At 33.9% G+C, this 14902-nt stretch overlaps 2 protein-coding genes across 3 annotated transcripts; both read left to right on the top strand.

Annotated features, from left to right (window-relative positions):
- The first annotated feature begins 500 nt into the window (after positions 1-500).
- LOC11439431 (haloacid dehalogenase-like hydrolase domain-containing protein Sgpp) lies at positions 501-2943 on the top strand. 2 transcript variants are annotated; one of them, XM_003611379.4, is made up of 5 exons: positions 501-660; positions 1594-1708; positions 1870-2021; positions 2111-2372; positions 2449-2943. In XM_003611379.4, exons 1-5 carry the CDS (start codon positions 632-634, stop codon positions 2623-2625), a joined length of 735 nt encoding a protein of 244 aa, XP_003611427.2. In that variant the 5' UTR covers positions 501-631; the 3' UTR covers positions 2626-2943. The 2 variants fall into 2 exon arrangements, with proteins under 2 accessions (XP_003611427.2, XP_024640187.1); XM_024784419.2 differs by having other exon boundaries at positions 506-660; positions 1591-1708.
- Positions 2944-8411: 5468 nt separating this feature from the next.
- LOC11442993 (mediator of RNA polymerase II transcription subunit 8) lies at positions 8412-13879 on the top strand. The gene is made up of 11 exons (XM_003611381.4): positions 8412-8577; positions 9149-9545; positions 9627-9751; positions 9834-10017; positions 10336-10449; positions 10540-10604; positions 11263-11568; positions 12441-12647; positions 12834-12887; positions 13299-13359; positions 13443-13879. Exons 2-11 carry the CDS (start codon positions 9242-9244, stop codon positions 13655-13657), a joined length of 1635 nt encoding a protein of 544 aa, XP_003611429.1. The 5' UTR covers positions 8412-8577; positions 9149-9241; the 3' UTR covers positions 13658-13879.
- The last annotated feature ends 1023 nt before the right edge of the window (positions 13880-14902 follow it).

Here is a 14902-nt window from a genome sequence, read left to right on the forward strand (position 1 = left end):
TCTAGCCAAGCCAATTGAAGATAGACGCTCCATATATCTTTCACTACATGATGAGAAAAACGAGCGATTATGAGTTTCAAATTCATCAAAACAGAACACATGTGATTATGAGTCTCATATATGCTACACTTATTTATTTTTTATTGAAAAGAGGGCCAAAGGTGCAAAGGAAGCAAATTACAGTGCAAATTACAATTTAACCATGTGAGGATGTGTAATTCGGCTAAGAATTATTCCAAGTAAAATCTGGTTAAGAATTGTTCAAAAGATAAAAATTCAAACATGAGTTCCTCACTTTTGATGTTTTGGCTCTATACTACAGTTTTTTTTTTTTTCTTTTTTTGTAGTGATCAAGGTTTGAACCCCGACCTTTACATATATTTTATGCATTGTCCCAACGAAACTGACATCTGCACCACAGGCTAGTAAGACAAGTTAAATTTTGTCCTCCATAGACAAATAATGAAAAATATATAAAATAAAAGAATAATAAGTGGGTGGTGGCATATGCGGCATGTGAATTTGATTCTTTGGCGGATTCGATTTGTCGTGGTAAAGTATAATAACTACCTAACTCGCTCTCATTCATTCACCACACACACGAAGCTAACTTTGAGAAACAAACTAAACCATGGCTACTTCCGAGAATGCCGTCGAAAGGTAACGCTTCCTTCATATTCTTGATTTCATTTTCGAATTACAAGATCATCATCATCATCATCATTCTTTCATTGATTTACTAATCATTCTATCGTTATTATTCCTATTTTTCATGATAATAAGATTATTTCATGCTAGATTCCTCGCACTGTTATTATTTTTAAAGATCATAATTGAAGATGCATAGAATTTAGGGATCTGCAGTGAACTATTTATACTTTCTTCTGCTAACTACCTCAAACTATATTTAGTGTTTTCGTTAAGTAGTGTTAATGTTAACTGCGAGATCAATTAAGTTGCTATAGCTTCAACCGAAGTATCAAATCTTGATGTAGTCGTGTATTTTTGTAAATATTCATTAACTTGAAACGTCACGTCTGTAACGTTTCCAAATTTTGATCAAATGCCCTACTATTCTTACATATTTGAAGAAATATCCATTAATCACTTACCAAATTAAGTAGCGGTTCAACACTCAATGCCCAAGCTAGTGAAAGCATCATGTGTGAAGTGTGACATGTCCGATTCTTTTTTGTATTTTCCTCACCGCTCTCTTCTTTAACTAGCAGCAGAGGGGATGGTATGCTGTTAGTTTAAATATGCTTTGCTTTGTTACATATATATATATTGTGGTTAGTTTCTTTATAAGATGGCCATATAGTTTACAGTTCAGTCCTTGTTATCTCCATTCTTTTATATAATATATAAATTTCAAAGCAAGTAAGGTAGGCCTCGAAGCTATCCATACTTTATTCCAAAGGGAACTTTCTTGAGGGGGGTGTTAGATGTAAAAATCATTCACTTGCTTTCACCAATAAACTTAAAATCTTTGTGCTAACCGGTTTATGACATGAGTTGATTCATTATATAGAGCATTTCTTGTTTTATCATTTACTCGACTTGTTACTCATTACTTTCATGTTGTGACAGCAGCAAGAGTTCTCTTACCAAACTTGCTCCAATTGAAGCAGTGTTGTTTGATATAGACGGAACTCTTTGTGATTCTGACCCAATCCACTATTATGCTTTTCGTGAAATGCTTCAAGAGGTGGTGCTTCTTTTCTTTGCAGTGAAGTTTAAAGCCAAATATTCAGAATATAGATATTATAGTATTTATCACTATACTCTTTTATTGTATTTATAAATTGGCATATGACTAGGGACATGATCGATAGATATTAGACATTAACAAATGTTGGTGGTTGTCAGATTGGTTTCAATGGAGGCAATCCTATAACAGAAGAATTTTTTATTGCGACTGTTGCTGGCAAGCACAATGATGACATTGCTTTGGATCTCTTCCCCGGTGATCGGGAGCGAGGTTTAAAGTTTGTAGAAGATAAGGAAGCCATGTTTCGGAGGTAAACCCTGCTCACCTCCCCCCCGAACTATATCCCCATTGTACTAAATTTGAAGATTCTGAAACATATTTCCTTGATGGACTATCTAGATTAGCAGCTGAGCAACTGAAGCCGTTGAATGGTCTTGATAAAGTGAGGAAATGGATTGAAGATCGTGGATTGAAGCGAGCTGCAGTTACCAATGCTCCAAGACCAAATGCAGAACTCATTCTCTCAAAGCTTGGTCTCTCAGATTTCTTTCATGCTGTTATTATTGGTGATGAATGTGAACATGCCAAGCCTCATCCAGAACCCTACTTGAAAGGTCTTGAAGCTCTCAAAGCATCTAAGGATCACACATTTATATTTGAGGTCTGTTTTCTTTTCTACGCCTCGCTACAGAGTTTGTTCTTATTCTGCTTCTAACCAACCCATTTTGTCACCACAGGATTCTGTTTCAGGAATCAAAGCTGGTGTGGCTGCAGGGATGCCTGTTATAGGTATATCTACTCGAAACCCAGAAGACTTGCTTATGGGAGCAAAACCTGCCTTTTTGATTAAGGATTATGATGATCCAAAACTGTGGGCAGCATTGGAAGAACTTGACAAGTCTGGTTCTCATTAAAATTTTGAATTACTAGTCCAATTGACATAATTTCTTGATAAAAACAAGTAGCAGGTTTCATATTAAATTCACCGGATCACCTGTATAATTTTGTTGCAGGGGGGGTGATATTATTATACTAGTCCATAATCAGTGTTGCTTTGAAATCGAGCAAACATTAGTTTTATTTGTATTTTGTAATAATGTGATAGTTGGCTATGATGGTCAATGCCAAGGAATTGCAATGCAATACACGTGAGAGATAGTGAGGGAGGAAGGGAGGGATTTTAATACTCTTCCATTATTCATTACACTTTATAGATTATGATTTTTGCTCAACTTTTTGTCCGTATGTTTTCTGATGATCAATGCTCAATGCCAGGAGTATTTGATATGCGTACACAGCGAACAAAACAATGTGATGATAAATACAATTTACAATACCCTTTATGCGTACTTTTTGTTTTGCGCAAAGAGACACCCAGACACGACTAAAGTTTGACCTTTCAAAAAAGTTAAATATTTGTGGTTCAATTAAATTAATTATAAATAATTTTTATTGATATTTTAATATTTGTTTTGTTTTGAAAAGATCAACTACAATCTATTTTTATGTTAACTGTTTCCAAATCTAAGATCAAGAGTCACAGGAGGGATAGCTTTGCCAATTGCGATGCGTGGAAGCAGGGAATGGTAAGCATGCTTATTGCGTAAAAGGCACCCTTCTCACTGCAAACACAGAAACCAAAAGAAGTGTAGCTTCAATTTGTGAAGAAGGTTGTATCCATGTTAGAGTCAAGCACCCCAGTTTGTGGCAGCTTCCATTAGGATGCCTTTCATTCAATCACCATAGTCTGTGGCAGCTTTTAAGATGTTTTTTGATATGTGCATCACTGTCGTTCTCATCATCAGATAGGTCTGATACTCACAGATCAATGGTTGAATTCACAATGATAGGTTTGATACTTAAAATTTATTTTAAAAGCAATTGCATCAGCATGTAAGTTGTGTTCATAAAAAAAAGGAACTGTGGCCATGAATGCTGATACTATCAGACCTATCAATTTGACTGTTATAAATATTCCGAAGAAGTATAACAAGCATTCATATGAATGACCTAAAGAGTAATACCTTATCAATAAATTGTCATTTTTATTAACAAATACACTACTGCATAATGATAATAAGTGTGATGCACATACAAAAATGTTGCAAGAGATATCAATAGAAGCAAACAGTTACAGATCATAGCAACAATTACAGACTTAAGAGAAAAGTGAGATATTAAAAATATCATTGTCCAAGAATTAGAGTAGAATAGCTTAAGAAATAATTGAGATGATGAATGTAAATGACTGAAGCTAGCTCGGTATTTATAGTATTAATGTCGAGTAGGAATGATGATATGTTATTTGGAAATTGTTCCATATCAGAAACAGTGCACCACGTAAAACCAATGGCCACATTGCATGTGCAGAGAAACTGAAACAAATAAAAGGGAAGGATGCAAATTGGATATAACATGGAATACGAATGGGTACTTATAACAGGACTTAGGCAGGAACATACATAGGAGGGAATGATACTATGGTTGGCGGTTGAGAATTTGACGTAGGTTTTGTTATTGTTGCAACCTATTTTAGTAATTTACCAATCATAGCAGAAATAAATTCCTGTCCTGAATGCTTTACTTGTTTTTAGTTTGTTGACAGACCAGGGAGAATTCGAGAGTCGTCTAATTTTTACCTAAGCAACAACTTTTCGTGTTGGTTTAAAGATTTTCAGCCCAGATTTCTGATAATATAGCAGTAACGAGGAAAATCTTAGTGAAATAACAAAGATGTTGCCTTGTCAGTTATCATCTAGCAGTGACATATTTGTGTCAAAAAAGCCCCTTTATGTACAAGTGTTGTGCTAAGGATATTGTCTTCCTCAAATTTGTAGCAACATTTCTTCTGCTTGTGGATCTAATCTATCTCCAGATGAGAAAGCATGAACATAGGGTCACATGACCATGTGCATTCAGAGGATCCAACTCAAGCAGTCGTGTGGCTGCACGTTTAGCAACATCTGCATCTGTTTTACTCATACCACACACTCCAATCAATGCCCCCGAAGCAGTCGTGCGAATTGACAGATTTATTCTCAATATTGTAAAATGCTATTCAAAATGATCCTTCTGTTAGCTTCTATCATTAAAGATTATGACATGTTATGTTAACTAGATATGTCCCCACGTTGATCCAATACATGTTGTCAACTTATTAGGGACTAAATAGTTTACGAAGTAATTTATCAATAATTACAAATATGCATGAACTAATTATTGATAAATTAGTCCCAAAACTCCATATAAATTTCAATATAGACAAACTAGTTTATACTTCATAGTATGGTGACAATGATGTGAGATTCTATGTCATACAGTCTAAGGGTAATAATCAAGTGACTATTTTCACAAACATTTTAGGGTTAAATATGTTTTTGGTCCCTATAAATATGTCAAATTTTCGTTTTAGTCCCTCTAAAATTTTCCTTCAACTTTTAATCCCTATAAAGTTTTCAATCTTCACCTTTGGTCCCTCTTTTAAAGTAAACTCATATGTAGAATTCATATTATTTAATAAAATTTTCCAGAAAAATTCAAAATATTATAAGAATGACTCCAAAAAAAATTAATTTTTTTTTTAACAAAACATGAATTTAATATGAATTTTTATATTGTTTATGGTTAAAAATTCATATTTAATTTGTGTTTTGTTAAAAAATAGAATATTTGACACATTTCTGCACAATTTCATTACAAAATACAAAAATTAAATTAAAAATAGGGACCAAAAGTAGTGATTGAAAATTTTATAGGGACTAAAAGTTGAAGGAAAATTTTAGAGGGACTAAAACGAAAAATTGACATATTTATAGGGATCAAAAACATATTTAACCCAACATTTTACTATTACATGAATTTATTTGTTAGTTCACAAAAACCAAAGACTGTTTTAAGATATGCTTACAATTTTGGATGATAATTTACTACTCGTCTTAGATATAAGAAGAAAAAAAATCAAACAAAGTAGATATATATGGTTCAAATCTAACTTGTTTTGACTTTTTCTTCTTCTTATAGTATCAATCATGTCTTAAATATGTCATTCTTCATTGCACTTTGATCATATTTTGACATTAATTTCTACACTTTTTTGTATTTGACATTGGTCCATGCACTTTATAAAAAATTTACAATTGGTCTTTGTGTTAAGTCCAAGTTAAAAAAAGGCAAAGCTAACGTGTGTCATGTGAACCAATTATTACACGTCACATAACACACTAAAAGACAAAATTTTTAGAATTAAAATATTCCGAAGTTTTAGTATGAGTCTCTGCACTTTCAGTACTCTTTTATATTGGTCTTTTCACTTTCATATTGGTCCCTGAACCCTTTATTTATTTATTTAAATCTTTCAAATATATTATTATATTTGTTATTATTTTGTTCATTATTTTTATTGAGAATAATTATAAAAAATTCCCCTAAAAAGTTATAAAAAAAAAATCCTTCTTAAAAAACGAATAAGCTTTAATCGTATCACATCGTCACCTTTTTCTATAATTAACCATTATAGATTCTTTAGTAATGGCAAATCCCCATTAAAGTTTAAATCACCATTATTTATACAATATGATAGTGGCCAGTCGTATGACAAGTAGACAGACACAACAATACGATTGTACGAAAAAGAGACAAAATTAAACAATATGTCATGAGAATTCTTAGCTATTAAACATGTAAACTTGGAATAATAGTTGAATTATTATTAAATATTTTTTTAAATTTAATTTATTATTAAGAAATCATTTTTAGAGCAAATTACATTTTCCTCTTCCCATCATAGACGGGTAAGGATCTTATCCATTTATAAAAATAAATGAAATATACAATTTGGAGAGAGATAGAGATATAAAATATGTAGTGGATTATTCTTTACTACTTTTTTGTGTGTCTTTATCTCTTCAAATGGTAAAAATGAAGAGGATTTTAACTCCTTAAACATCCTCTAATCGAGTTAAGATCCTCTTCATTTATAAAAATAAATGGAGAATGCCATTTAAAAATAGATACACACATAAAAAGGTTGGGGGCCTTACTATTAAGCGAGTCCCACCATCATTAGTTTTTATTTTTATTTTTATTTTTATTTTTCATGTGTCATTGTCTCTCCAAATGGTACAAACCGAAAAAGACATAAATGGAGAGGATTTCACTCCCTCCAATCTTACATAAATATACATTACCCTCTCTTGAATGCTAAATATATACAAAAAAACAGGTTAGAATCCTCTCCATTTATGTGTTTCTCCATTTCTTCAATTTGGAGAGATAATACACATAAAATATTGAAAAAAGTAAAATATAATTAATGATGGTGGGACCCACTTAGTGGTAAGACCCACCATCTATTTTTTGTGGAGCAAATAGTCACTTTAGTCCCTGATTATGTAGCTCGCTGTCACATAAGTCCCTGACTCAAGATTAAATACAAATAAGTCCCTGACTCTGCACTTCCGTTATCACTTTAGTCCCTGACGTTAAAAAAATCTGTTAAGTGATGATGTGGCGCATATGAGGTGCACAGGGACCAAAGTGAAAGTAGAAAATGGTCACTTTGGTCCCTGAACCAAAAATCAATATGCCCAAATTGAAAATAAAAAATCCCTAAATCTTAAATTCTTAAATGTCATCTAATTATCTCTTTTGTTCAAAATCAATCTTTCATTAAACACCAACATACTGTTAGGTCCCTGACTGTGCATACTTACTATCAGTTAGGTCCCTGACAGTAAACACGAAATTTCACTAAAGTCCCTGGCTATTGGGACATTTTTGGCTTGAAAGCTGATCTTGAGGCAATGGTATGTTGGGCTAAAGTTTTGGAGTTTTTTAGTAGTGCCATAGTGTTGTGGTTCCGTTACCTCTTTCTCCCTTTAGTATATAATGACATCAGGATTACATATATAGATAAATGAATTATGAACGGTGTGTTTGATTATAATCCCCGTAAGTATTTTAAAGTCATAGCTTGATTTTTTTATGTGTCTTTAAACAACAGTATCCAATTTTTTGTGGAGAGATTTGAATAACTAATGCATATTAAGTTACATGAAAGAACTTATGCTTTAGTTGCTTTAGCTTCTCATGAAAGAAAAAAATTAAAGTGAGAAATTTGATAATAAACTTGGAAACATAAACAACTTATGTTAGATGTAGCACTAGTACCTACTATGTAGAACAAATTTCAAGTTAGAAATTATGTTAAAAAAAATCCAACATAAATGAATTATCATTTGAATATATCTTGAGCTCTTGATTACTGTGTATGCTGAGATCTACGAGGTAGAGATATGAATTATCACGTGAATATAACAATAATCAAGAGTAGTAGATGCTATTGGATTTGTTAATTCATTTGTCAGGGATCTAACTGATAGTAAGTATGCACAGTCAGGGACCTAACATTAAGTTATGTTTAATGGAAGATTAATTTTGAACAAAAGAGATAATTAGATGACATTTAGGGATTTGAGATTTAGGAATTTGATATTCAATTTGGGAATATTGATTTTTGGTTCATGGACTACGATGACCATTTTCTACTTTCACTTTGGTCCCTGTGACACCTCATATGCGCCACATCATCACTTAACAGATCTTTTTAACGTAAGGGATTAAGTGATAATGGAAGTGCAGAGTCATGACTTATTTGTATTTAATCCTGAGTCAGGGATCAAAGGGACAATTTGCTCATTTTTGTGTCTATCTCTCCGACTTGCAAAACCCAGAAAAAAAAACAGCAGGCTCGCGTTTCCTTTCCTTCATCTTTCCTTTCCTAACCACACACGCGTTTCCAGTGTCACGAACCCAACAACACCACCACGTCCACCGCCCACAACCGTTGCTCTCCTCTCCTCTTTCAGGTCAGTTTTGAAATTATTATACTGAAATTGAATCAGATATTGAAATTGAAATTGAATTAAGACAGTGATAGCAGAGCAGCACTGAAATTGAAATTGATTTTAACTTTTAGTGTTGCCTCACTGTCACTGATATTGGAAGCAAACCACTGTTTCATAAGAATCATCAATGCATTCAAAAAGTGATAACACATCATTATATGATAATGTGAAACCATATCAACCACAGTAAAATCAGAAGAAAAAAACAATTTCAATTGAGTTAATCAATCATCGAAGCTTCTGTTTTATTGCCACCTAAAAGGGGGAAAAAAAAGTAAATGTAAACCATTGTGATTTGTTTCGTTTGACTTGATTTATTGTTGATTGAAAACTGAAGGATTTGACATATCAAGTTGGATTATGTTGGGAAATTGTGTTACATTTTTCTGTTGCAAATTCTTTTTCAAACAAAGCGTTTTTATGGATTTTTTTTTTTTTGAGGAATAGGATAATCATGGAAACTGAAAATGTGGCTACTGCGAGTTGGTGCAGCTCCTCTGATGTGTGATTAACCTTTTATTCTATTCTGCAGTACTCTATATTTGTCTGTGGTCTAATTTTCGAGAGAGAACAAGAGTTGTTGCGTTGCGGGGATTGGGACGGACAAACAGAAAAGGGAAGAAGAATGGAGGGTGAGTTGGTGCAGCAGCCGCAGCCACAGCAGCAGGAGAGATTGAACCAGGCAGTGCAGCAGCAGCTAAACCTAGAACAAGTAAAGACACGTGCTATCAGCCTGTTCAAAGCTATATCAAGGATTCTCGAAGATTTTGATGCCTATGGTCGCACCAACACCAATCCCAAATGGCAAGATATTCTGGGTCAGTATTCCATGGTCAATCTCGAACTCTTCAACATCGTTGACGATATCAAGAAGGTCTCCAAGGCTTTCATAGTCTATCCCAAGAATGTCAATGCCGAAAATGCTACAAGTATGAACACATAATATCTCATATGTATTGTACACTTTTCATCCATTCACATTTCAAATCACCGTGACAATGTTTTATCAGTACTGCCTGTTATGCTCTCCACAAAACTACTCCCTGAAATGGAGACGGAGGACACCTTGAAGAGAGATCAATTGCTTCAGGGGATGCAGAACCTCCCAATTGCCACTCAAATTGACAAATTGAAGGTTATCTCCCCTTTCCACTTCACATCTACCTTTCCTCTTCCGTCTTCCCTCTTCCCTCTTCATTCTTCATTCCCTCTTGCAGGCTAGAATTGATATGATTGCCGCAGCCTGTGAAGGTGCCGAAAAAGTATTGGCTGACACTCGTAAAGCTTACTGCTTTGGAACTCGTCAGGGCCCTGCCATTGCCCCCACTCTCGACAAGGGTCAGGCTGCCAAAATTCAAGAACAGGAAAATCTACTCCGAGCTGCCGTCAATGTTGGCGAGGGTAATAATTTCACCTGCTTCCGCCTTGTACTATAATAAATATATTTATAGATATATCACAACCAATGGTCACTCTTGTTCTAAATACATATTAAGATCTAAAATTTCTTTCATATGGATAATTCTGCTAATGTACATTTGTCACTGTTTGCATTAGACTTGGTTTAGCTCATAAGGACTTCTTGAGTACAAGAAGGTGCTATTGGTTGGCTTGCCTTGAATAAAGTTTTTGTTTGTTGAATTTAAACTTTCATACCAATGACTCTCTAAATCTGTATCTTTATGGTGATTTTTTTGGATATAATGGAACTTCATGCAGGATTGCGGATACCTGGAGACCAGAGGCATATAACTGCTTCACTTCCTATGCATTTGGCAGACGCATTTACGGTCAACGAGAGTGCACAATCTTTTCCTGACGGGTCTAGCAATAGTAAATCACTCTTCTTAACTCTCCATCTCCAAAATATTTTGATTTTATAATTTGACTTCGAGTGGCATTTATATATACTATTACTTTCAGATGTGTATATGAAGAATACCCCATTGTCATCAAACAGTATGGGCGGCCAAAATTCGTTGTTACAGGTCTGGTCATTCACATTTCGATGAAGGTTTTATGAATGGATATTTGACTATCTTCTTCACTCTTGTTTTTTAATACTGTAAATAAAGGGTATATGTGAATTATGGTTACTTATGATTTTGGATTTTCTTGCTTCAAATGATTTGCTTTCTACCTTTTCATATCCGGTTTCGCGATTTTGAAATATTCTACGTCATAGTCTCATATTTTAATTTTATATTTGAAAACCCATCTGATCCTTATTAGATTGAACTTGAAGGACAATAAAATTTGATAAATTGCACAGCTACTTTAAGCGGCGCTGCATGGTTGATTCCTCATCTAACCCTATTTTTTTTCTATAGATGAGGGGCCACACATACACATAGGGAGGGGGAAGGGTGGAAAACCTGGGATCAAACCCAGGCACCCACATGAAACCTCCTCACAACCAACCACTAGACTGTAACAATGGGGACAGACTAATTTATTGGGAGAAGGCTCAAACTCTCACCTCATCTGGCCTATTTGATTTTTACCTCTCGTGCACTTCCCTCATTGCCGAACTTTTAAACCTATGGAATGAGAACTAATTACTTCATTTGGTGGATTGAAATTATGAAAAATATCGATTTTTCTAGTCGTAAGTTTTTTAATCTTCTCACATTATTGCTAATGTAGACATCGGGATCACAACTTTTGGGAAGATCAGCTGCATCTCCTTCTGCTGCAACCAGCGCCACTTCTTTTGACAATACAACAGCTTCACCAATTCCATATGCCAATTCACCTAGGTCTACTACAAATATGATGAATACGCCATCCCCTCAGCAGCAAACCCCACAACCGCAGCCGCAACAGCTAACAGCACAACAACAGCAACAACAACGGCAGAAACTAATGCAGCAGTTACCTCAACAACAGCAGCAACAACTTCTTGCTCAGCAACAATATAGGCAATCTGCGATGCAACAAGGACTGGGGCAGGTAAATTTTGAAAATAAGTATTCTTCATTGAGTGAATACAGCCCTGAAATGACCTAAAAGACTAGTTAAAGTAGACCTTGTTTACTTTGTGAAAAACATTTTCTATTTTCTTTTTCTAAAATTTGTGTTAATTTTTACTTGTTAATAAGAAGAATTGAGACTCTTGAAGTGAACCATTGTGATGGAGAGAAGATTGAATGCTAGTTAGAGATGATACATTACTGGAAATAACTAAAACAAGTCTTTTCACTTTTTCATTGTTTCCGAAAAATATAGAATTTTTTTCACTTTTAAGAATCTTTTATCTCGTTAACAATTAAAATTAACACAAATTTGAGAAAATTAAAACAGATTTTTTTTTACAAAGTAAACGGGACCTTTTATTGTTAAATATTAAGTTTTCTAACTTATGTTTTTTGTAAAAAAAAAATCCTTACGTTTGATAATCATCTGTGGACAAGTGACGCACTCTAACCATGTATCAGAGATAGTTTTCAACATAACTTGTGTTCTGTTCAAGCACAAAAGTATAATTTTGAAAGCCCGACTGGCCGGTTGGCCTCAATTAACCAGGAAATAGAGCTTCACTAAATTAATTTTTCTTTCTAATAGTTTTTCTCTTTTTATTTCTAAACTATTGGGTCTCCTTATGCACACTTATATGTCCGTGCGTTGTTTGAGAAGGATAGTAGTAAATTCTGAGTGATCAAAAGAAAAGAAAGTAATAACTTTGGGATATACTGTTGTGAAGTTTAGCCACCATAAATACATGCGTGTTCATATTAGCAGCGAGCTAGAAACTAAAATAGTCTTATTCTTAGTATGTTTCCCGTTTCTTTCTTGGCAGTAACAAGCTTTTCTTTCCTCCACAGTTGCACGGGCAACACCAGATGCAGTTTTCTCCACAACTTGGGCATCAGCAATTTCAGGGCAGACAGCTTTCTTCGGCACATATGCAGCATAGCATTGGTCAAAGCCAACTCAATCAAGGAAATCAGATGACTCGTCTAAACCAGTTTTCTGGTCCTGCTAACAGCGCGTTATTTAGTGCTGCTCAAACAACACCAAATACCCAGATGGTATGATAGGAATGTCATATAATTTCAATCCAAAGTAAACAACAAAAGTTTTTTCTCACCTAGTAGAGTTGCCACCCTGTTTAAAAATATTATTTTCTTGATCTTTGATGATGTGCTGTTCTCGTGTTTCTCTGTGGCTTTGCTTCAACAATTACTTCTATGATGATTTTTGCTTCATAATCTCAGATTCCTAACATTTCAGCCGGAATAACCTCACAGTCTCTTCTGCCACGAATGCAGGTTAGTTCTCATTGGTTTTTTTGAAGTAAATTTTTTGTCAGATTAGAATAGAAGGCAAGTCGAGGTATAGTGAATGATCTATCCATGATGTTCTTGGCATGTTTGCTAACCCTGTGATTTAGTCCTTGTAGAGATTGGTCACTATTTTGTTTGACTTATGCATCCACGTTGTACTTTGTGATGTTTTTTTTTTTTAAATGGATTTTTGTGATGGGCTCAGTTATAAGTTATAACCGAAACTAATAGGTTACTTTAGGGGACGCTCTACCTTTTTCTAGACAAATTAATTGCCATGCACTTACTTTTTTTCATGATCAGTATAGAATGAATAGTTGTGTTGTCTTGCTTATTAGCTAACATTTGATCATATGTGAATAACATTGAAACTTGCTACATGTTTTATTTCCTCAGTTCGGATTATCTGGCAACAATCCTCAGCGAAGTCATCCTTCCCATATGTTGAGTGATCAAAGTATGAACTTCATTCCTCACTGTCATTTATTCTATTTTCTACTTGTCCTATTGCTGAATCATCACTGGGGTTTTACATTGCAGTGTTCAACATGGGAGGTGGCAACCCTGGTGGTATGATGTCCATACAGCAGCAGCAGCAGCAGCAACAACAACAACAACAACAACACAGTTCACAAGGTGCATTTGGTGGCATGGCATCCAACGCTCAGAATCTACAATCCGGTATGATGACGCTTCAGAACGCCCAACAGAATCATCCCAATTTCACTCAACAGAGACAACAAAATCAACAGTGATAGAACTGAGCATGGCTGGGTTCAGTTTAGAATGAAACAAACCATGTTTTACTTTAGAAACATAGTTCACAAAATCTGAAGCAAACTGTTTTGTTTTTTCTTTGTTCTTTTGGATTGCCAAACTGTTCAGATTATTTATAAAAAAAACTGAACTGGATAAAATAAATAGGATTCTTTTTGGGTTTCTGTAATGAGGTAAGATTTGTGCAGATTAGAGTTTCATCTTTTTTTAGTTTATAATTAATTCATCTGATTTTAATTTGAACCAAAGTACTGAAAACAAAAAGAAGAAAAAAATTGTCCTTATTTACCACCTCGGAAATTTAACATCCTTTTTTTATTTGTCAAAATTTACTTTAGTTCTTCAAAAAACATTTACTTTAGAAACATCTAACATTAACAATTCAATGTCATCACAAAGATTAATAGAACCGTCTCTTTTGTCATTTATTGAGTTTTGGGTTGACTGTAAAATGAAGGTAACAGATAAGAATCAGAACCAGGCCACAACTTCAACCATATATGTATTTTTGGTGACATGAAACCAAGAAAAATGTAGAAACATAGTGAAACTTGTCATGTAAAGCATAAACATGTTTTCATTTGCTTAGCAAAACCTTTTATGAACATCGGACAAATATTGACAAGCTATTTGCATTTCCACAATTTTGAATGCATCGTATTCTATTTCGAGAGTACACTTTCGGGAATTGTGAATGTTCATTCTATTTTGAGAGCACACTTTTGAGAAATTCTAACATGTATCACCTTCATAAGTGGTTTACCGTGAACAAGTACTTAAAAAATGTTTAAAACTTCAACAAGTTGTCTCTTGATAGTAGATGTTTATTACCCTTAATTTTATGATTGAAATAATGACTTAATTTGTTACCAGTTTAATTAAAACAAAAATAAATAAATATATAATTCGTATTGAATTGACATCAATTAACTCAAGTCATTAGTTTTTATTTCATAATAGTATCATTGACCTCGTTAAAATTTATGATCGTTTTAAGTATTATTCTATGATGAACCTCTTATAAAGTTGGTCCACCGCAGACCTTGTTTTCACAAAACAGAAGCATAAAAAAATTAAAAATAAAATTAGTTCATTTGATAAACACTGCAGTGCACACTAAAACAAATCTGATGGAACAATGAACCTCAGTACAAAACTTTCATAATATAAACCATGATTTTATTAATTTATATATTTAATAAACAACCAATTCTTACTATTAA

Source organism: Medicago truncatula, chromosome 5, assembly GCF_003473485.1.
Source record: "Medicago truncatula cultivar Jemalong A17 chromosome 5, MtrunA17r5.0-ANR, whole genome shotgun sequence".
Classification (NCBI taxonomy): Eukaryota; Viridiplantae; Streptophyta; class Magnoliopsida; order Fabales; family Fabaceae; genus Medicago; species Medicago truncatula.

What these genes read in the sequence shown, in the direction of transcription:
- LOC11439431 (XM_024784419.2), top strand. Translation starts at nt 632, where the DNA reads ATGGCTACTTCCGAGAATGCCGTCGAAAG. An exon ending in TCCGAGAATGCCGTCGAAAG is followed by an intron (nt 661 to 1,590) that starts GTAACGCTTCCT and finishes ATGTTGTGACAG; the next exon opens with CAGCAAGAGTTCTCTTACCA. An exon ending in TTCGTGAAATGCTTCAAGAG is followed by an intron (nt 1,709 to 1,869) that starts GTGGTGCTTCTT and finishes GGTGGTTGTCAG; the next exon opens with ATTGGTTTCAATGGAGGCAA.
- LOC11442993 (XM_003611381.4), top strand. Translation starts at nt 9,242, where the DNA reads ATGGAGGGTGAGTTGGTGCAGCAGCCGCAGCCACAGCAGCAGGAGAGA. An exon ending in TCCTGACGGGTCTAGCAATA is followed by an intron (nt 10,450 to 10,539) that starts GTAAATCACTCT and finishes TATTACTTTCAG; the next exon opens with ATGTGTATATGAAGAATACC. An exon ending in CAACACCAAATACCCAGATG is followed by an intron (nt 12,648 to 12,833) that starts GTATGATAGGAA and finishes TCATAATCTCAG; the next exon opens with ATTCCTAACATTTCAGCCGG.